The 23,980-nt window shown below is 42.4% G+C and overlaps 1 protein-coding gene across 1 annotated transcript in view; it reads left to right on the forward strand.

The window, feature by feature from the left end:
* Positions 1-23,980, forward strand: part of IHO1 (interactor of HORMAD1 1) — a 44,210-nt gene that overhangs the window by 14,298 nt on the left and 5,932 nt on the right. Inside the window, exons 5-7 of the mRNA XM_044451711.1 lie at positions 6,337-6,385; positions 19,024-19,122; positions 19,899-20,514. Coding sequence (XP_044307646.1) covers positions 6,337-6,385; positions 19,024-19,122; positions 19,899-20,514 — 764 coding nt within the window. The remainder of the gene's footprint in view (positions 1-6,336; positions 6,386-19,023; positions 19,123-19,898; positions 20,515-23,980) is intronic.

The following is a 23,980-nucleotide window of genomic DNA, read 5'->3' on the forward strand; positions in this document are numbered from 1 at the left end:
GAAGAACAGGGAGAACCGTTTACGTAAGCTCCTGTGGGATCAGGCCATCCTACAATCAGACTGGCTGGCGGTTAAGCCTGCTACAACCTCAGCCCCACCCGACCGCCATCCAACTCCAGCGCCACAACGTCCGGCCCCTTCCTCTGCTGCTCCGCCCTTGCACCCGTCGGGCGAGGGTGCTTCCACCATGGGAGAGCAGCCTGTTTCCCCACCCAAGAAACAGCGGGAAAAGAGGAAACACAGCGGTACCGACGCCTTTGGGTCCGACCATTCAGGCGGCGATGAGAGTTACTCCTCCAGCCTCTCCATGCCGTATGGGATCGGAACTACACCAGGATCCACCTTGTGGTTCAATCTATGATGGCGAGATTCAAGACCCTCCGCCGAGAGCTCGGTCCCCAACACCTATGCCGCCTCTGTTGGGCTTGATCCTGGAACCAGGTTATCCCTGCCAAGAAGCTGGAGGAGCCGGTCTTCTGAAGCTCGTTCTGACGACTGGTACCATTCCCAGTACTCTTTCGCACCGAGATGGCCCGACTATCCATCTGTTGGATACTACCCGGCTGCTAGAGGCTGATCCCCCCCACCAGAACATCGGGATCGACCTCATTCTACAGCTTTGGGGGGCGCCGGGCGTGCACTGTCTTGGGAGAGCGGTAGATCACAGTCACCAGGAGACTCTTCCTCTAGCATCCCGCCTCCATATTGGGTGGACTCGGACGAGTCCGAGGTCGATTCGACCGATGCTGCAGTCACTTCACAAGGCCCAGCATCACCGGAAGAGCCGCACATCACGTTTGCTGAACTGATGTCCAGGCTGGTGAAGTCATCGGAGATCGAGGGTAATCAACAACCTGGCCCCAGCACCGATCGCTTCTACGATGTAGTGCGGGGGGAACAATCGACCTCCATTGCTTTACCATTTATTACCACTCTCCGACAAGCGATGACCCAACCGTGGGACCTCCCGGCTCAGCCTCAGCCGACCTCGAGAAGATATAAGGCGATGTATAGAGTTTGTAAGGGGAACATTCCGTTCCTCCTCTGCCACCCCAAACCAAATTTGGTGGTGGTAGAATCTTCTCAAGGCTGGGAGGCACGGGGTCACACAGCGCCCCATGACAAAGAGGGAAGGAAAATCGACTCCCTCGCGCGCCAGGTCTATGCGACTTTGGGACTCGGCCTAAGAATCTCGAATTATGAGGCGACCCTGGCGCGTTATCAATATTTTATAATGCAACACCTGGACAACATCATCGCCACCCTCCCAGATAATCAAGGCGACTTGGCCCGGGTGTTCATAAAGGAGGCAATGCAGGTTGCGGTGCAACAGCTATCCACAGCTAGGCACCACATGGATACGGACTCGAGGGCTCTCGTTGGCGCCATCTCTCTCCAGAGACATGCCTGGTTGCGTAACTGCAACTTTCCGGAAGAGATGAAGAGAAGGATTGAGGAGATGCCCTTTGATGGATCCGGCCTCTTCAATGCAAAGTTGAAGAAGATCCACGAGTCGAGGATGACGGCCCGGCGTATGGAATGCAACCTCTTCCTCGACGTAAGTGGTTGTGGACCCATCCACAATACAGACAGCAATACCCACCCCGCCAACAGCCACAGCATCGTCAACAATGCCGCAAACAACCGCCCCAACAATTCCAGCAAAGCTGACGCCACTTTGACGGAGACAAACACCAGCGCTGATGGGGCGGGCGAACCTTTCCTCTCCTTCCAACCCCACCCTCCCCCCTCTCATTTGGGGACTGGCTGAAAAGCCGACTCCCCATTTGGGAGTCCATTACATCTGATGGGTGGGTGTTATCCATCATCCAGCACAGATATAGAATTGAATTCGACATCGTTCCATCATCGAGTCCTATCTGGTTTACTCCATGCTCGCCGGTATTATTAGATGAGGTTCACCAACTCCTGTCTAAAGGAGCCATTCGTCACATGTCTTTATCCATGGACTCCATGGATTCTATTCTAGATATTTTATGGTTTCAAAATGATACGGAGGTCTTCGACCGATATTGGACCTGAGAGCTCTCAATAAATTTATAACACCAAAGAAGTTTCGGATGACCACACTTCAAAATATCCTGCCATTGCTGGGGAGAGAGGATTGGTTTGCCTCACTGGACTTGAGGGATGCCTATTTTCATATTTCGATCCATCCACGTCATAGGCGTTTCCTCCGTTTTGCTGTAGCTTCTGAAATCTATGAATTCAAAGTGCTGCCATTTGGACTGGCCACCGCACCGAGGGTTTTCACGAAGTGTATGGCCCCCGTCTGCGCATACCTTTGACTACATGGAATTCAGATATACCCTTACCTCGATGACTGGCTGTTGGTTTCCCGGACTAGAGAAGGACTTTGCTCCTCTGTAAATATGGCTTGTGACTTATTGCAGGACCTTGGACTCTGCATTAATCGTGATAAATCTTCTCTTGTCCCTACACAGACGATCAACTTTATTGGAGCCCGGCTGGATTCTACGGTGGCGAAGGCCTTCCTCCCTCAAGACAGACTGTGCACTATCGCTCGACACATCCGCCGAATTCGAAGAGACGGAACTGTTTCTGCATGATCTGTTCAGAGATTTTGGGACACATGACAGCATTCATCGCTGTAGTTCCATATGCCAAACTCCGGCTTCGCCCCCTTCAACTGTTCTTCAATGGAGTGTTCCGGCCACAGAGGGATCCACCTACGAAGCTGATTTGACTCCCGTCCTCCGTCCTACAATCTCTACTATGGTGGATGGCATCAGAAAACCTAAACATCAGAGTTCCATTCCGACCTCGGTACCCTACGGTGACTCTTGGTACCAATGCGTCTCTGCTGGGATGGGGAGCCCTGTGCTCTGGCCTACGCACGCAGGGCATATGGAACTGACAGGAGTCCAGGAATCACATCAACTTCCTGGAACTTCTTGCAGTATTCAAAGCACTACAATCATTCGAGGACGTGCTTTGCCATCGAGTTGTCCAAATAACCTTGGACAACACGGCCACTGTCTTTTACTTGAACAAGCAAGGGAGGACAAAGTCTCCGAAGTTAGCCCGACTATCGATGCAAATCTGGGAGTGGTGCATCCTGAGAGACATCACCCCGATAGCAGTGCATCTAGCGGGTACGGACAATGTGGAAGCAGATCTCTTGAGCAGGCACATGTCCAAGTCGCACAAATGGGAGCTGGACTGCCAGACATGCAACAGGCTGTTCCAGTGATGGGGTCTCCCAGATATAGACCTATTCGCCACCCAACAAAACAAGGTGTGTGAGACTTTTTGCTCGAGAGCGGGAATCGGACAGGGGTCATCTGGGGATGCCTTTATGATCCCTTGGAACGATATGATCTTTTACGCTTTCCCCCCGATTCCCCTCATCATGAGAGTAATATCAAAGATAATTCACGATGGGGCCACAGGACTGCTGATAACTCCTTGGTGGCCACGCCAGCCTTGGTTCTCCACACTTCTTCGCCTCAGGCCAAAACCTTTTTATTTATCTGGCTTTTTAAATGATGGTTTTAAGATACAATTTATTGTATCTTAAACCCAGTACTGTTGCCTAGTTCTAATGTTTTTAATTCTTTTGTACACTGTCTTGAGATTTTTTTTGAAAATATAAGATGGTATAGAAAATTTTTAAATAAATAAAAAAATAAATAATAAATAATATGAGTTTACATAATCATAGGTCATTAGATACTTTTTGAAAATTTTACAATTGGATTAATCACAGCTGAAACTTCTTTTTCTTTGTAATGTTTATGTATAAAAGGTGACATAAGTTCATCTCTTTTATTTCAGTGTTCATGCCATTTCATTCATAACATAGTATATTTCTCCTATGATATATTGATTAGAGATTTGGACTGAGACTTGAGAGATATGGATTCTAGCTCCCACTTGGCCAAGAAACTTACTGAGTGACTTTGGGCCAGTCACTGACTCTCAACCTAACCTACCTCACAAGGTTGTTGTGAGGATAAAAATGGAGAGCAGGATGATCTTTTAAACCACCAGCTTACAACCAGTTCCTGAGAGAGAATGCATAAAAGCCAAACATTATTTTAAAAAATGGCAGTGAAGAGCAGCACAGCCTCCCTGCCACCAGCAAGGTTGTTGTTTCAGTCTGCCATATGCAGATAAGATATGATGTTATTATCACTGAAAGTCACTTGTAAGGCAAATCACATGCTGTTTATTATGACATGACAACCCACTGTGACTTAATTTACCTGCAGGAAGCATTGCAACATGCTGGACAGCTGTACCCACCACTTTTGGTTGGACGAACATGTGCTCAGGTTGTAATGGTTTACTGAGTCATGTGAATTCAAGCAGTAGGAGTTGTTTGAGGTTCACAAATAGCCCATGACTTGTTTTAGGTTTATCTAACCCTTAAGCAGCCACTGTTGCCTAGGTTTGCACAACATGACAAACCATGGCAAGTGGAGTGCCCATAGGGACCCAACATGATGCAACACCTCCATGGGTAATTTAAACAATGGTGGACTAACATATCATGTGAACCAAGTCATTGGGCTTACTTGTGGTATTGTTTTATGAAAAAGGCTTTTAGTAACTTCTGAATCAGCTTTTCAGTCCCCTACGCTGCATGCATATATGACTGCCAGTGACTTCCAAGTCCATCCCAGGGTGCTTATTGCTGTCAGTTAAAAAACTCTACATTGCTACTCTTTTTCTTCATAATGGATTTTCTGTATTAAGAAAAAGAAGTGGTAGGAAAAATGGGAGGGTTCAAAGTGGCAATATCTGGACCCCCTGTAAAATTCCATCAATGAGGTAGAGTGATGATACAATAAAAGTGTCACCTAGAAGCTCCAATAGAAGTTTAAAGAGTATGTTTATGTAGCTTGTAGCCTGCCTCTCTTGACTAGTACATTTTGCCACAACATGCAAGGGAGAAGTTGATTATTTCATACTTGGCTGGATAGAACAATGGATAGGTCAATATTCTGCCAGATGTGCTTTTGTCTGATACAGGACAAATTCACTGAATGACTTTATAATTTAATCATGCTAAGATGCAGTCTTATGCATGCTTAGACAGGTTCATCAGCTGACCTGACTGGGTGAGGAATGCTGGATGTTCAGACCGTTTTTCTAGTTAAACATGCATAGGATTGTAGCCTGGGCCATTTTCCATATATTCAAAGTCTGCATATAGTGTACAGGGATAGCAGTGTCTTTCCTGTTTTTGACAGATGGATCAGCTTTGGAGAACAGTACTGTACCCCATATACTTAGTCTACATATATACTGAATCACAGTCAAAAGCATTTGATGCTGTGCAGCTTCCTGTCAAAACCTGGAGACCACTAAGGCTTTTACTGAAGCTAACAGGGGTTCCCTGACTGCCTCACCTCCACTCCTGTCAAATTCCCTGACCACTGAGCACAAGTTTCCCTCTGCCTATTCTCTCTACTCCCTCACCCAGAGAGCCTCATATATATAACTATCTTCTTACTGATGCTAGCAAGGAAAGAGCAATCTATAACAAGATCACTGGTGCATCCACATGTGTGTATGTATGTTTGTGTTTGCATGTGAAGTGTGTGCTGACCCCATCTGTTGAGCTGGAATCACATGTGGCCTATGGCCTGAAAAGGTTGTGTATGAGAAACTGTGTTTAGACATATCTTGAAATATGTAGTAATAATGAATGAGTGATTGAATTTCTCAGTGTACCATTCATTGTATAATACAACCTTACAAATAATTTATTTCAAGCCTTCCTCCAGAAATGTTTCTAACACAGTATCACCAAAAATATGGGTTGCTTCATTCACCGAAGGGAAGTCTCCAATCTGCAATTCCCAGTCTATTACCATCTTCTTTATTATATTCTTACCTGGGATGAGCTCCCAAGCACATTTCCCAGTTCTGCTTCCTTTGTATTTCATTAATTATTCATTCCTTTGTTTTTGTTTACAGGCTTACATTTCAAAATTGCCACTTATACAAAGTTACTATCACCTATCACCAGATCTTAGCCAGTAAAACTGGCTTGATGAAACATGTATTCCTACAGTTACTAACACCTTTGATTTATCAGTAGCCACCTGTCAGCATTTCAGAAAGGCAAATCCATTGGAGATTTTTACTAATGGAATTTATTTGGCTATAGAAGTGAAAGTACCCTGGAGATAAATACTTTAATGAGGAATTAAGGCTTTTAAAATCTACATTCTGCTATGTAATGCATGCTGTCTCATGAGATTATACTGGCTCACCCCCCTGTAATTTGCATTGGATTAATTTGCATATAAATTTCACATTTCCTATGTATTTCCCTTTCAGTGAGGTTTTAAACACTTTTATTTTGAACACCAAAGAGAGTCTTCAAAGGGTAAGTGGGTCCACATTATACATTGGATATGGGGGTGGGAATGTTGCAGTGCATTTCCCCTAGTTTCTAGTTAATAGAGTATTTTTCTTTTGTCATGCAGTATAATAAAATATAATTGAACCTTCTGTTTGAATGCTTTTTGATTCAGTTGAAAACACTGAATACATTGAAAGCAATATAATGGAAATGAATACTTATTAATATCTGAGCAATACTGCTTATTTATTTTGCAGTTGCAGTCTTCCTCTGATAGGTTTGAAGAAACCCTGAAATCTCTTTTGGATGGCTTTGGAAACCTCTCTAAGACAAGTAAGTGCATGAGATGGTTCTACTCCCAGAAGAGGGTGAAGTCAAATTGCTATGACCTGTCCGTCTTGGGTGGCCCTGCACGGCATAGCTCATAGCTTCATTGAGCTACGCAAGCCCCTTCGCCATGACAAGGCAGTGATCCTTTAACTGCCTTGAAGGAGTTTAATTTGACTACTTAGTGTTATTATTGGGTTGTTTATTACATTGATATCCTATCCTTTTCTCTCTCATAAGAAACCCAAGGCAGCTTACACAGTCTTCCTTCTCTCCATTTTATCCTCATAACTGTGCCCTAGCTTGTTGACTATTTTAGTTGCTGTTTCATTTTAATTTTATTATACTATTTTAATAAACCCTATGGAAAGAAGTATGCAATGTTTTAAATAAATAAATACAATGTCACCATAACAAAAAGAAGTTTGTCAAAACAAGAATTGGGCTCCTGTTCATTTTCAGCCATAGAATTTCATGCTTACTTTATTATGTACAAAGTAAGTCAATCCTTTTCACCTGGATGTCTCACTTAAAAGCCCAATGCAGAACAAGGCATGATTTTTTGGAGCTTTGCCTCATTATAGAGGGTATCATTTATTATCTTTGAATGAAAAAATGTTCCTATGGATTTTTCAATATGAAAACCTACATTTCACATTATGTTATAGTAATATAGCTATGTGTGCCAGAAAGAGAAACATAGCTTGCTTTGGAATGAGCAGCAGGCAGTTTAAAAAAAAAACAAGAAGAGAATACTGAAATGTTGTGTTTTAAAAAGTAATTGCACAAATCCAATGCATCAAAAATCAGTGATCTAATTACTAGATGTATAGACTTGAGTAAGAGAAAGAGATTCATATTCCAATATGACCACAGACTACCTGGGCTGCGTTGCGCAAATCATTACCTCACTGCATAACTTTGCACTTCTATAAAAGTAAAGAAAAAGGTTGCTTTGCAGTCTCTAAGATATTGAACGTACTTACACTAACAATAATTAGATCATGTTTCTCTTGATTAGTTTTCATCCAATTTCAATTAAAACCATTTATTTCTCCCAACAACAACTACAGAATGTCTAGAAACCTCCAAGCCAAGATGGAAGAGTTGAAATGCCTTTTTAAAAAGAGAATCTAGATGATGTGGCCATTGTGGAAATCTTAGTGGAATGGAGTGATCCAGTGGGATACAGTCATATCTGGGATATAAACTCTATAGGAAGGACAGGGAAGGATGCACTGGAGGATATGTTGCTCTGTGTCTCAAGCAGGTGTCTAGAATAAGGTTCTTAGGTATAAAATGGGACTAAGTTCAAAGACAAATGAATGAAGGCTAAGGTACTGGGCAATTAGAACTCTAGGTACAATCAGGGGTATCTGTCAAGTACCTATATTTTCCACAGACAAAATATTTCACAAAACAATTTTATGCATGTTTGTTCAAAAGTAAATCTCACTGAGTTTAGTGAGGTTTACTCTCAAGTAAGGGGGAAGAGGATGCAGCTTAAAACACTTTCAAATAATGATTCTCCACAAAGGTCCTGTCTTCCTTCATGCAGGCATCTGGAATCCTTCCCACATTTCCTCATACCTACCTTTTTCAGTAATTATCCTGGACAAAATCCCAGACTTCTTTTAAACTCCTGAAGTTCTATGACACAAAATCTGGAAAATTACACTTGACATTTACCATAATTATAAGTCATACTGCAATAGAATGTTTCATGTAGGATGTAAACGAATCAGCCACTTGCAGCATATTGCTTCCTCCATCTGCATTGATTCATCTTCAACTGACTGCTAATAAACACTGCTGTTTTACTGGGATCAAAGTGATGGTTAATTATCTTCCCACCATCTAAAACTGCGGTGGATACTTGGAAAGATATCAGTTAAATGCATTGCTTTTCAAATCCAAATGCCTTGCCTCCTGTATCTGATCTAAAGATGACTATATTTTCCTCCATCTGACTGATATTTTAAAGACTGCAGCCGTCTGCTTAACCCTCTGGGAGGAAATAGTATATATTATGTTTCATTGATAGAGAAGCAGTAAATGGATTGGTGTATCAGACTTTCTAGTGTGTCAGATGGGCAATGCCCTCATCCCTGTCTGCAATTAATATAGTTCTTCGGCTCTGGAGATGTGGCAATGTTTGAGCTCATCATAAGCTAATTTTTTAGAATTGAAAGAAAAGAAAAGAGAAGAGAAGAGAAGAGAAGAGAAGAGAAGAGAAGAGAAGAAAAGAAAAGATTATGAAACTTATAGTCAAGACAGCCCTGCTTCCCCTTTCCTTTTTACCTATTCACCTGTCCGTGTATTGTTGTTGTTAATCATGAAGTTGTGTCCGACCCATTGCAACCCCATGGACAACATTCCTCCAGGCCTTCCTGTCCTCCACCATCCCCCGGAGTCCACTTAAGCTCACACCAACTGCTTCACTGACTCCATCTAGCCACCTCATTCTCTTCTGTCCCCTTCTTCTTTTGCCATCTATTGTTCCCAGCATTAGGCTCTTCTTCAGGGAGTCCTTCCTTCTCATTAGGTGGCCAAATACTGAAGGCCATCTTCAGTATCTGGCCTTCTCAAGAGCAGGCAGGGTTGATCTCCTCTAGGACTGACCGGTTTGATCGCCTTGCAGTCCAAGGGACTTGCAGGAGTCTCCTCCAGCACCACAATTCAAAGGCCTCAATACTTTGGCGCTCAGCCTTCCTTATGGTCCAACTTTCACAGCCATACATTGCAACTGGGAAAACCATAGCCTTGACTATACACACTTTTGTTGGCAGGGTGATGTCTCTGCTTTTTAGTATGCTGTCTAGATTTGCCATAGCTTTCCTCCCCAGGAGCAAGCGTCTTGTAATTTCTTGGCTGCAGTCCCCATCTGTGGTGATCTTGGATCCCAGGAAAATAAAATCTGTCACTACCTCCATTTCTTCCCCATCTATTTGCCAGGAAGTGAGAGGACCGGATGCCATGATCTTAGTTTTCTTAATGTTGAGTTTCAGGCCAACTTTTGCGCTCTGCTCCTTCACCCGCATCAAGAGGCTGTTTAGTTCCTCTTCACTTTCTGCCATGAGAGTGGTATCATCTACATATCTGAGGTTGTTGATATTTCTCCCAGCAATCTTAATTCCAACTGGTGATTCATCTCGCCCCGCCTTTCTGATGATGTGCTCTGCATATAAGTTAAATAGGCAGGGCAACAGTATACAGCCTTGCCGAACTCCTTTCTCAATTTTGAACCAATCAGTGGTTCCATATCCAGTTCTCACTGTTGCACCCTGATTTATAACATTTTACAGTTCCTCCATTCCCTACATCAAAACTGATTAAAACTGAATTCAGTAAAAATATACTTGGCTGCAACCTCACACTATAGAGGTCAAATGGACAGATCCTCTCTTTTTTCCCATCCACTTGCTGGACACTTCATGAAAGAACTTCAAAATCTAAACCCTAGAATCTGTTCCTTCATCCCAACATGGAGTCTATCAGTAGTGTGCCAGGTGTTAACCAATCCACCTTTCGAACTGCTCACATCCATGGACCTCAGACTACTTTTGTGGAAAACATTGTTACTGGTGGCCATCATGTCAGCAAGAAGAGCAAGTGAACCTTGTGCACTCAGAATAGATCCACCATATCTGAACTTCCACAAAGAGAAAGTTGTCTTATACTTAGACCCTTCTTTCCTACTGAAAGTAGCCACAACATTCCATTTAAACCAAAACATCATTCTACCAGCCTTTTTTTCCCATCATCTACAACTCCAATTGAACTGTCTCTGCACACCTTGAATGTATGAAGAGCTCTTGCCTTCTACCGATCCTGCATGGAACCCTTTCACAAATCTAAATGCCTTTTTGTCGAATATGCAGACCATGACAAGGGTGAACCAATAGGACTACAACATCTATTCAAATGGACAGTTGAAGCCATCAAACTAGTGTACCAGCTAGCCAACATAGATTTACCAGACAACCCGAAAGGACACTCTACCAGAGTTGTCTCCATTTTGATGGCCCTGCATTTCACCATACCACTAGATGAACTCTACAAAGCTGCTACGTGCTTGACACCATCTACATTTGTCCACCACTATCGACTCAGTGTTAAAGCCAGATGAAACTGTCCACAGTTCTCTGGTAATGACACCTTTCCACCTCCATATATGGTATGCTTGCTAGATACCCATATGTGTGATGCACAGAGATCACGAAGAAGAAGGGCAAGTTGCTCACCTGTAACCATCATTCTTCAAGTGGTCATCTGTGCATTCACACAAACCACCTGCTACCCCCATGACAGTGTCAGTGGTATCATACCAGATTATCTTGCCTTAACAGATAATCCAGTACAAACTGGACAGTGAACCATTGGTCTCCAGTTGGACTGACGATGGGTGGGATTCCCCCCCCCCACCATGTATACTGGGGGGAGGGGCAGAACTTCCTCCAAAACCCATTGAGCTGAGAATCTTCCTGAAATTGGGCACTGCTCAGGTGCAGCACCCTTTTGTGTGAATGCACAGATGATCACTTGAAGAACGACAGTTACTGCTAAGCAACTTGCCTGTATCACCAGCTAAATTTTTTCTAGTCTGTGCTTTGACTGCAGAGCCAGCCTTGTTAATCCATTGCTTTTTCCCAAAAATGAGTGAAGTGCACCCAGCCAGCACTAAATGGTGTGCCTATAACCACTAAGTGAACAGCTGGCTTTGCTTCTGCTTTTTCTTCCCTGCCCAGCAGTACAGCACCCCTCCTCATACAAGGGGAATCCTCTTTCTCCCTCTTTCCCAAACTGCTAGGCATTTCCAGAGTAAGAGGTGGGACTTGGGGAGGGGAGAGACCAGAGCCCATGGAAAACGATCAGTCCTTTGCAAGCTGGAGCCCTACAGTCATCTTGAGGCACAAAATCCTGGCAAACTAAAACAGAAAACCAGAAACATTAATTAGTAACAAATCAGTTTTCAGAGACAAGCTTCTTAGCTTTCACTGCATAAACCATAGTTGCAACTTTCCAGAAATCATATAGTTAATGCCAATTAACTCAATATGTAATTTAAAGAATGGTCAAAAGTGAATAATCATAAGTCATAAAACCTGGTTTCCCAATTGCAATCACTTTGTTTCAGTTGCTTGAATAATTCCTGATGTAAACCTCCCAGGCAATCAAAGACAAGGGTTCTAGAAAATAACCCCGAATAAATCAACACAAAGATTTTGATGAACATAGCTTCCACTTTGATATCTCCATACTATATGGACAGAAACACAGAAAAAGTCAAGAGTCATGATCAGTCCAACCCAGCAGGTACTTCGTTCTATCAAAGATTAAGATATCCAATCCACAGCAAACAAGTATTCATGGTCTAATGAATTTAATAATATCTTCCATGGCAGGTTTTTAATGATTCATAGATCAAAGAGACAATTCAAATGAAACAGGCTAAAGTCTAGGTGAGAATGATTCTTGCAGCTCAGATGGAACAGAGTCCCCAACAGGAGAGGTTACAAGCAGTACACAAGGGACAATAAAGAATGGACATTAAAGACACCCACTATGGACACTGGCTTAAAAGCAGGGGGTAGAGCTTTAATTTCCTCCTCATGATCTAAATGACAGGGTATCTGCACATAAATGAAACTTATGTGAAATAGGAATTTCTATTCCACCCTGTTGAACTGATTTATCAACCCAGGTGACATCTTTAAAAGCCCATGCCCCTTCTGCTAGTTTCTTATGCAGTGGCTATTTGATATGACAATCAAGGTGGTCCATAAGCATCTGGAAAGGAGATCTGCACTTTCTTCTGCTTTCTTCTGAAAACACTGAAAGAGCTAGGTTTGCATTTATTCTAACATTCCACAGGCTTATTAGGCATAACCCAGCTCCTGCCCCCACTTCTTGACCTCTCATGAGCTGGACTCCAAAACCATTTGGAACCGCTTTTGATCAGATTCTTACTCTAAAACCACAAAGCCTGTTGCTGTGCTCAGGCTGGTCCCAGCAACTAGGAGAGGGAAGAGGAACCTCCACAGGCCAGGTTCCTTATCCCTGTCCTAAGGCAAACAGAACTGCAGTTTCAGATGCTGTGATGTAGATATAAACAAGAAGCCCTGGCATTGCTGATGGATAACTTCCTAAGAATAAACAGCAGGCACTGTTGCTATCAGTGAAACTGTATGGAATTTTTTTTTCATGAACAGTGCAATTCTAAAGTACTCCCAAGTACTTGCTTTTTCTCAAGTCATCTGAAAGCATTGTCTGAAAAACCTCACACAATGTCCTATGGAAGGTGTTGCTGGGTTCCTATTCCTATTCTTCTAAGAATACTATATGAAGCATGGAATTCAAATACAATAATTTGAGAAAGAGGATAAGCTTTATATGTACAGTTAAAAGCCACACCAGTGGTTCTGAGACTTTCAAGGCTGCTTAAACTAATAAGCCTAAAATGGATTGTGTTGACTATTCGTAGAAACCTGTCACTCAGCAGTATTCGTATTGTGATGGAAAGGAAAGATGCTCCATCATCTGCATTATATTTTCAGACTGTAGCCTTGTATGGTAAATTAGGTGTTAATAAAGATAACTGCAGCAGATGAAAGATTTTTTTTTTTTTCAGGAGACCTGTCTTAGATGTAGCTGCAAGATTTTTAATGGGATGTCTCTTTTCTCTAGTTTTTGAGCAAGGTTCACTAGGGTCAAGTATTATGCTTCGTTGTAGGTGTATCAGTGATGGACCTAATCATTTCTGCTGTGAAAAATGACTGAATAAGATCTGCAAACTAATACTGGGAAATGCTGGTATTATAATATGTAAAAGCAATTTTCATCTTATTTGTTGATACTGTACAAAAGCAATGACCTTTTGAAAAATGGTGATTAATTCATTTCATTCGAGGAAATGACAAATTGTACAATCCTCACTAGCTTGCCAGTAGTACTGTATGAAAGATGCTGTGCCGTGTGTAAACAACAGATAATACTGAATTTGGTAAGAACAACAAGAAAGACTTTTATAAATACTGGAAGATATCAGTTGTTCTGGCTAAACACAACAGTTTAGGAATGTATTTATAATGTGAAATGGGTGGCATATATATGTTACAGAACTTGCTCTCTTTTATGCAGAGAGATATGTATATGTTCATCTTCCCACAAGCACACATTTGCTTAATCTCCAAAAGACCTTTAGAGATTGGTCATAGAGCATCTTTGACTGGGAAGAGACCTCCTCAGCCAAGGATCCAACACACATATACAAAATTGCAGGGGAACACCGCTTTATGTTTCACCATGATCCATACCACTAGAAAAGTAGGGAAGTCTTGTGTAACTATAGCTGGGGCTCTGACCAGATTAAAGATTAGATCCATATCATCTGCAAAAAGAGAAAGTAGGGCTAGAGGAAACAGAAGATACATTTGTAGCAAAAGCTTTAGAATGCATAAGTTTCCTTTCTTGAAACTCTGGGATTGAAGAGGTGTCAGCAAAAATGTTCCCAATTAAACTAGGGATCCTGGTGTGATATACAGTCCTACCCAGCCAAGCTGGGAGTGAGGACAACCTAGACTCAGGAATGGGAGAATCACATTAACCTTTTTATTCGCCTGATATTTTAAGTGTTGATGTTGTTTTATAGATGGGTTTTATTTGTTGTCAATTGATGGCTGATACTATACTTTTATTGTAGTACTGTCCTGGGACTTAGTGAAGGACAGTATAGGGAAGGAAGGAAGGAAGGAAGGAAGGAAGGAAGGAAGGAAGGACTTGAGTCTTTTCCCTACAGAAGTAGTGAATGGGGCATTCAACTTTGACTTCCTGGAGGCTTCGGCAAGGGGCGGCATAGAAATGTTATAATAATAATAATGATCAGTCCAGTAGCTGGGTAGCAGATTCATGGGAGACCCAAGTTCCCAGTATGAGAGTAGGTGAAATTTGCCCATCAAAATTTGGCTTGGCAGCAATCGCAAGGCTACACATGGCTACTAAAACCCTTATTTTTTATCATTTTTTCACCAAAAAATAATGGCACAGCCAGTATTATACACCATTTAAGGAAGTGCAAAACTTGTGTGAATACTGGAAATGGCAGTACCTGATGAGAGGCAAAGGACTTGATCCTTCCTGCAAAAGCTATTTATGACAGAATACTTGGTGAAGATTGCTGCCTCAACCGTGCATATTAGTGAAATCTATTCATACCGTGGTGCAGAACTGAGGCACACATACATACCTTGCTTAATTTTACCCCTCTCCTTCTGTCATGGGCATGTGCACATTTGTAAGTTTAATAAGAATCTGATGATGCCTGATCTAGCCTTGTGCATGTGACATAGGTCCAGAGGATTAAACCTGTGTTCCCCACCCCCACTTGCTGATGTTGGAGACCATTCTTTAACAGTAATGTGGCTTACTCTAAATCTGAGCTTCCTGACATAAGAAAACAAGTGACAGAAAGAACTGACCCTTAATGAAAGGTGGATGGTGAAGGAAACTGCCAGAGAGTCCTTGATAAGATCAAGCCAGAACTTGCCCTGGAAGCAAAAATGATGACACTGAAGCTTTTGTACTTCAGACACATCATGAGCAGGCAAGACTTACTGGAGAAGACAATGTTATGGAAAATTGAAGGCAGAAGAAGACAGGGAAGACTAAAAATGAGGTACATCAATTCTATAAAGGGAAACCACAGTCTTAAGCTTATATAAGCTGAACAAGACTTTCATGGGCAGTACATTTGGGAGGGTATTCATTTATAGGGTTGCCATAAGTTGGAAATTACTTGCCACCATGTAACAGCCATCAGTTATTAGTTATATATATTTACTTACTCATTTTATTTTAATCTTGCTATAACTCTATAATTTATTGTGTCAACTAAACCTAGGTGACAATAGTTGTTGGAGGGTTAAAGAACCTTCAAACAATTGTACAACAGACCTTGTAATAATTTGAAGATTATGTAACCCTCAAACAATACTGTGCTGCTTTGACAAACCATTGTTGTGACTTGACTAGGCAACCAACCTCTCATGGGTATTCCAGCTTGTTGTGGTTTAAGTCAAAGTGGGCTGAAATGATTCTTTGCTTGCCTGTTTCATTTCTATACTACCCCATAGCCAAAGCTCTCCGGGTGGTTTACAGCAATATATAAACAAAGCAGTACATTAAAATCAAAGGACAACCATGTTGAAATGAATTTAAAATAGCTTAAAATATACAGTAAAATTCAGTAAAATGCACACACACCCAGTAAAAATACCCAGCAAAGATAAATTACTTAGATAATTTCCTCAGGTCTCTAGATAAATAAGGAGATCTTTAAAAGCCTCCACATAAAGAGCTATCTTGACCTAGCACCTAAAATTACAAATTTGGTTCCAGGCAGGCTACAGCAGGGGGATTGCTCCAGAGATGGGGGATCACCACAGAAAATGCCCTCCCCCTTGCTGCCCCCCCCCCCGCAAGCCTCCCTTGGTGTTGGCTCTCAGAAGAAGGCCCCAGAGGTTGAAAATATTGTCCAGGTAGATAGTGATTGGGAGAGATGCTCCAACAGGTATTGTGGTCTTAAGCCATAGGTTAAAGCCAGCACCCTGAATTGGGACCAGAAGCATACAGGCAACCAGTACAGGTCAGCTGGAACCAGTCTTATATGTTCAGACAGATGGGTCCCACTTTTTACTCTGACTGACACATTCTACACATGCTTCTTCAAGGGCAGCCCACATAGAGTGTGTTGCAGTAATCCAACTTGACAATTACCATAGCATAGATTACTGAGGCCAGGCTATCTCTGTCCAGATAGGAGCTTAGCTGGGCCACTAGCCAAAGCTGGTAGATGGTACTCTGAGTCACTGAGGCCACCTGAGCCTCAAGTAATGAACCTGCTTCTTCAGGCAGAGTGCAACCCCATCTAGAATAGGTTGAATATCCACCATCTGGTCAGAGGAACCATGCACCAAGAGCATCCCAGTCTTGCCTGGATTGAACGTCATTTTGTGGGCCCTCATCCAGTCCAGTGTTACAGCCTGGCACTGGTTTAACACATGTATGGCCTCACCTACTGAAGATGTAAAGAAGAAATAGAGTTGCATATTATCAGTATACTGATGCCAGTGAACTCCAAAATTCTGGATAACCCCACTCAGCAGATTCATATAGATATTGAATAGTATGGAGGGCAGAACAAACCCCTGACGAATGCCATGCTGAAGAATCCATGGGGCTGAACAGTATTTCCCAAGCACCTCTTTCTGCAGATGTCCCTCCAAGCAGGGGCAGAACCACTGCAACACAGTGCCCCCAACTCCAAACTCAGTCACCCCAGGAAACCATTATTGATGATATTGAAAGTTGCTAAGAGGCCCAGGAAAATCAGCAGGGTTATACTCCTCCAGTCTCTCACCTGGCCTATGTCATCATAGAGGGGGGACAAAGGCCATTCCCATGCCAAAACCAGGCCTGAACCCTGACTGAAGTGGATCCATATTATCAGTCTCTTCCAAGATTGCCCAGATTTGATTAGCAACCACCCTTTCTAGAATCTTGCCTAGGAAAAGGATCTTTGCTGCTGCCTAAAGTTATTGACATCTTCTGGATCAAGGGAGTTCTTTTTCAGATGTGGTCTCACAGCAATTATGTCAATTGCTTGGGTCATTTCTGCATTCCATAGCACAACCAGGCCTTCAACAGGAGTGCCAGCCATATCAGCCAGAAAATCCCCTATACTGTTCAGATCCATTAGCCTCTATGGGTGGACTATTGAGAGGAAAAGCTGCCTTCTGTCTGAATCTCAGCAGGCAGTGATCTGACCAGAACATAGGAACTATGTCCAGGTCCCCCACATTCAGAGTACCATATCCAGCTGAAAAGACCAAGTTTGGAGTATGCCCTGCCACCTATGTTGGGCCAATGATGTGTTGGGACGGTTCCATGGTGGTCATGGTGGCCATGAGTCCTGGGCTGCTCTGGAAAGGATGTCCTCAGAACGAATGTTGAAGTTACCCAGAACAGCCTGGAGGACTCCAACATTACACTTAAGACCATCTCTGCCAGTTCAGAGAGGAAGACCGATGGGTTGCAGGGTGGGCAGTACACCAGCAGAATTCCCCAGCTGTCCTGGTGGCCCAGGACAAGGTGCAAACAATGAACAGAGTGCCTGGAGAAAGAAACTGAATCCTTATAGACCATGGCAACTGCCCCCCCCCCCCAATCAGGTCTGCCCTGGTGGGCACAACTGGGAGACACTAACTCCTCCCTATTCACTCACCAAGGTCTCAGTTATGCATGCCATATCAGCTGCTTCAGCCACAACTGTGGATGAGGAAAGCTTCATTTTGCATCAATCTGGCATTTAAAGCAAGATCCAGAGACTCAAGGGCAGGCTGACATAGCAATCACTTAACCTGTGGGAAGAAAGAGGACCAGAACATGGCATAGGCATTACTTGTCTGGGATGTGTTTCCTTACCTGGCCAGTCCTCCCAGTGGCATAGCTCCCTCTACTCATCACTCCATTGATTGGCAGCCCCACCATCTTCCCATTTGGCCCCATATCCCCCATTCCAGGCACTGTTCTAGGCATAAGCCAACATCATCAGCAAGCAGAAAGTGAGGGAGAAATGTAAGCACACTCACCCTTGTGGCATTGCAAAGGGGCAGACTAAAAGGGTGTACCACTATTGGGGTCTTCCCTGTCTGCCAATGGCAACCCACCACCCAGCAGCAGGTTGGCTTTTGTGTCAAGGAGGCAACAGCAGAATCACCAGGATTGTGTGAAACAGGTTGGTAAGTAAATTCTGTTTCTCCCTTGACTATAGAACAAAAAGGTTCTGGAATGCTGACTATCGGTCGAGAAAAATACATGGTAAGTAATTGTGTGAGCTGCCTAGGAGCACATTCTGGCAGTTATAGGTGGCATATAAATATGCGAATGGATAAATAAATAAATAAATTGCTGTGCTTGAAGAACAGGCTTGTGGAGCATGAACACCAAGGAATGGTGCATTCCCTAGACACCTGAATGGGTAAAAAGTCAGTTTTATAGGTAATACATTTAGTTGGATAAGATGAGCTCCTTTTCATTACCTGAGATCACTTGAAAATCACTTTGTCTGAAAGTTTTGTTGCATATATTCAGTGCCAAATCAGACAGGATTGTGTGGGATGTTACATCCACTTCATAATCTGTGATGACCTCATAACTGTTTCACTGAAACATACTATTTCACTTCAAGTCTATTGAGAAACCTTGAATGACATTTTGTTTTTATGTACAGCTAACAAAATAAATGTGGTTTCTATTGATTTCTATGTCCAGTGCAGGAAACTGTTCAGTCCCATTATGGATTGGTATTGAATGCTTTGAGAGACAGAAATGAAATGGAGCAGACATTACTAGGAATGGGAAAGAGTCTGCAAGATGTAAGTGTGAAAATTGTTCTCCTATATTTAGCTGAACTTTGTTCCTCCTTCTCCTTTGCTCTGTTCATGAAATTGAAAGACTTAATTATCAGTGTGCATCTTCAGAGACACACATTCATATATTATGAAATAATCACAGATTGATTCACCAGTGAGCTTCATGTCTGTATGGAAATTTGAACCCAGATCTCCCCCTTTCCAGTCCCACACTCTATCATCTACCCCACACTGACATGTAAACATTTTTTCCATTTTCATATATGTTTATAATATATACTGCTCTCCATACATATGTAACTTCGGAGGAGGGCTTTCTCAGCGGTGGCGCCTAAGTTATGGAATGCGCTCCCCAGAGAGGTCCGCCTGGTGCCGTCGTTATTTGTTTTTCGGTGCCAGGCGAAGACCTTTTTATTTAAGCAGTATTTTAAATGTTAATATTATTTTATTTGGCCAGGGCGGCTTGTTTTATAGTGTATGTTTTATATTATATATTTATATTTTATTGTATATATTTTAAAATGTTATTTTAATTTTTTGTTGTAAGCCGCCCCGAGGCTTCGGCGAATGGGGCGGCATAAAAATGTTTTAATTAATTAATAAATAAATAAATAAATAAATAATATAGGGATAGCATCATGTGTGAGCTGTCCTTCCACTTGAAAGTAAAACTCAGTAATTTTTCATCTCTAGTCCAGTATGACTTTTGAAAATCTTTCTTTTCTAGACTTTAAATCCATTGGATCTAATGATTATACTCTTCTAATCACTTTCCATAGAAAGACACAGAAATTTCAGCTTTGAAATCCAGCCTGCAATTGCTAAGAGAGAGTCTTGATCAATTAACAGTTCAGCAGAATGAGCAGCACCTGAAGCTCTGTGAACAGTTAGGCTACATGCAACTTCCCAGTCTTTTGTCTGAATTTCAAACATTCATTTCTGCACCCAGAGTACTAAGTCATTTAAAGGACAGGGAATCCCAGACTTCTCCAAACATGCTCTTGACCCAACTACCTTCCAGTCCCCATCTTAGCCTTTTAAATATTCCTGCTGGAAGTAAGGTCATCGCTACAATTTCTTCCACACCAGATAAAGAAAATGTTGGCACACCACAGAGGAGCCATATTATAGCTGGATGTCCTGATGCTGACAATGTTCTTTGCACCCTCTTCGCCAATGAAGCTGCAGGTAGCCATGAGGCATGCTGGTTACTTACTCAAGAGCCATGTCAAGCAACTCCAGTGAGGAAAGTGATCAAGAGGGACAAACAGGTGAAGGGACGTAATGCTGTTAGACTTTCACAGCTGAACTGGGCTCACAAAGACAGTATGTTCATGCAAAAACATTCAGGTGACCAGATGAATGAAAAACTGGGCACAGACAGGAAGAAGCAAAGTAAAGGAAGAGGAAGCAGGATCAAAAAGAGAGAGCAAAAATTAGGTAGCCAGAGGAAAAAACCTTATTCCTTTAGGAAAGACGGAAATCGTTCAAGGTATACCAATCTTAGCATGCTACAAAACTCAACTGGAAAGGGAAGTTCTAAATCAGAGAAGTCAAAACACTCTTACAGGAACACAAAAAATCCAGATAATTCTTGTTTGGGAACTATGTTTGTTAATCATAAAAAAATGTGCTGCCCTGAAAATAAGATAGCAGAGAAACCCAAGCTTGTTTTCCAGTCCCATGAAAACAAACAATATACACCAAATCTACAAGAGACATCTGGAGTCAGAAAGATGGTAGACCTTTCCAGTACAAAAAATAACAGTAGTTTCTGGGCATGCTCTTCTCCAGAAAGTTCTTTATCCCAAAACCAGATGAGATGGTACAGTCTTTTTGATAATCACTCACCTGCCTGTAGTATTTCAGTGCAGCAGAAGTGCACAACTTATTGTTCATTACTGCTTGACAGTGACTCTTCCGATTGATCATATGCATGCCAAATCTCTGTCAGTACATGTGCTGAATGCAGCTGTCCTTATAAAAAAAAAAATTCATAGTACTTACATCGACGTGGTTCTTCCTGAACTTTCCCTCATTGTGGATCAATCCCCAAAAAGAATATTTGTTTTCTGTTATGGCCTCTGGAAGGTACCATATTCAAATAAAAGGATTCCAGGGGTGCATATGTGCCTGGGGCTTCAGTAGGTTTGAGGTTTCTCTTCCAATAAGTAATATCTGAAAAGCCTTTCAGATACCCTTCTTCAAGGAATGCCATTTCCCTTGCTCTAACCCCCACAGAGTTGCTATGTGTGTTATGTCCAAAGAGGCTGTAATTTTGAGTTCAATGTAGGAAGCATTGGTAGTATAAGTTTTCACATAGGAATGATTAAAACATTTAATTGTGTAATTTATTACATCTATCTGAAAAGTGTTGATTAAGCATGCATAATAAAAAAAACCCTATAGTATCTGGGTCCAGTTCTTGATGGGTAGCAATCAAGTTGGAAATACTGTTTTAACTGATCTTAATGATGTGACATGTATCTCACACTTGCATAGGAGAGCACCACAAAGAAAAAGTTCTCATATTGTCTGGTGGATGTGACAAAGGAAACTTTGTGGAGAGTTATTTAGGAGAAAGTGTGCAATGAGAGCTCATCTCTTCCGCATTGCTTTTACCAGCCTGGTATAATGGAAATAATTTTTCTCCCTTGGGGGACAACAGTTAATTCTAGTAACTCCTTCCTCCTGTAGCAACCAAGCACTCTGGCTTCCTTTAGGATAATTTGCAATTAGATGGGGGACACCCTGCTCTTTCCTATACGCCACTCTTGGGAACTGAATTAGCTGTAGTAATGTCCTTCCTTTGAAATGCTTTCTTGAGAGAAAGAGTGCTACTTTCTTTTTCTTGGATTAAAATGGAGTTGCAATGAACATCATATGTACACACTGTGGCCCCCTTCTGGTTCTTCCAAACCTTAGCCATTTTTCACATCTGGCGCAGGAAAGGCATCTTCTTCTGACAGACCTTTTTCCTCATCAGCACTGATAGGTTTGTTAGACAGAAAGCCACCATCTCATTTTGTATTAGCTTTTAAGTCACCATTCCCAGTATGGGGGAAAAGAGATCACTTTTCGGACATCTTTTAGAGCCCAGGCTCTCCATAAGTCAGAGATGGCTAAAAAGCCCTGGAGGAATGCAAAATACAGGTTCCTCTATGACAGGATTATTATATTCTCCTTCACCAAGGCAGGCTTATCAGCAAGGAGGTCTTCCCTACATGGAAGGCAGCTCTTCAATCACTGATGAAGGCAAGGGGGCTCCATACCATGGTATCACAAGCCACAGCATATTTAGGTCAGGTACAATCATCTCCCTTGAAACAAAACTCTCCATTTATCATTGATCTTGCAGGGGGTTTTTTCATAAACTTCCTCCTTTAGGCCGTACCTCAGCGGATTTGTGTGTTTGTGTTCACATTCATGTGTTTCTAGTACACAAAGATAGAGAATGCTCTTGCAGGTATACCAGAGAAAAAATATATTCAGAAGACAGATAGACCTTAAAAGTATGTATACCTTCCTGAATCATAGCTGAACAGATCAGAGGAAGCTGCCCCAGTTGATCTAGGGACTCAGGGATCAAGCAGCCAAGCATCGAGCGAGCGAGCGACCAGAGCAAGCAAACTGTAGTTTCGCAGGGGAGTTTGGTGGGAGAGGTCAAGGGGGAGGTCCCTAACTTTTTCCTTTCCCTTTTTTCCTCTTAGTCCCCCACCCACCCACCTGGTTTCCTTCCTTCTAACACAGTCCCATTTCCTACCTACCTCCCGTTTACTGCCATTTATTGGTAGGACAGTGTTGTTAGCCTTCATAGAATAGTTGGAAGGGGCCATGAACACCATCAGGTCCAACCCCCTGCTGTAGCACGACATCAATTTACATTATCCCACTTCAGGGAAGACAGGAGAAGGCTATCAGCAAGCTAGAATTAAAAAGGTAGCAGAGAGAATGGACAGAGAAAACTCCCAAGTGGTGGTGACCTGCAATGTCTGAACTGTTTGTTTTCTTGCCTGAGGTCAACAGGGCCTACATGTGCAACAAGTGCAAGCTAGTAGCCCTGCTAAAAGAAAAGCTGAGAGCATTAGAGCAGTGAGTGTCCTCCCTTAAGATAATAAAAGATGAAGAGTTATTAGACAGAGTGGTGGAACTGCAACAGCTAAGAGTAGTACATAAACTTTAAGTGCAGCTGCAGCAGAACAGGAAAATCCTAAGGAAAGGGAAAATGAGGAGGAAACTCCATGGAAAAGGGTGTGAGGTGCAGAACTAGAAGACACAACTGCAGAACTAGACATTAATGCAGAACTAGAAGACATTCTGCACTAGTAGAAGCAGTGGAACTATCAAACCATTTTCATTTACTCAAGAATGAGACTAGAGGGCTCCTTGCTGTGGAAGAACTTTAAGTCCTCCCATGCAACAATGAACAGGAGCCTAAAAGTCAAACAAGTAGTGGCAGTGATACCAAGGTCTGCAAGAACAAGAAGAGAAGAGTGTAAGTTGTGGGAGAGTCTCTGTTGCATGGGATGTGTGTCAAGAAGACCCGTGGACTTGTCAGGTATGCTGTCTCCCTGGAGGACCAATTAGTGATATAACTGAAAGATTGCCAAGGCTCATACAGCCGGCTGACATGTATCCCTTCCTTCTTATTCTTGTGGGAGCAAGTGACACTGCCAAGTGGAGCTTTGAAGATAACAGTTCAAAGACTATGAAGCTTTGGGGAGGCAAGTCAAGAACTTTGGGGGCCAGATAATTTTCTCTTCACTTCTTTCAGTTCTTGGAAGAGGAATAGACAGGGAAGTTAAAATTCTTCAAGTCAATGCCTGGCTATGAAGGTGGTGCCAACATGAGAAATTTGAAT

The sequence above is a fragment of the Varanus komodoensis genome, unplaced genomic scaffold (assembly GCF_004798865.1).
Source record: "Varanus komodoensis strain SLA01 unplaced genomic scaffold, ASM479886v1 scaffold6_4, whole genome shotgun sequence".
Taxonomy (NCBI): Eukaryota; Metazoa; Chordata; class Lepidosauria; order Squamata; family Varanidae; genus Varanus; species Varanus komodoensis.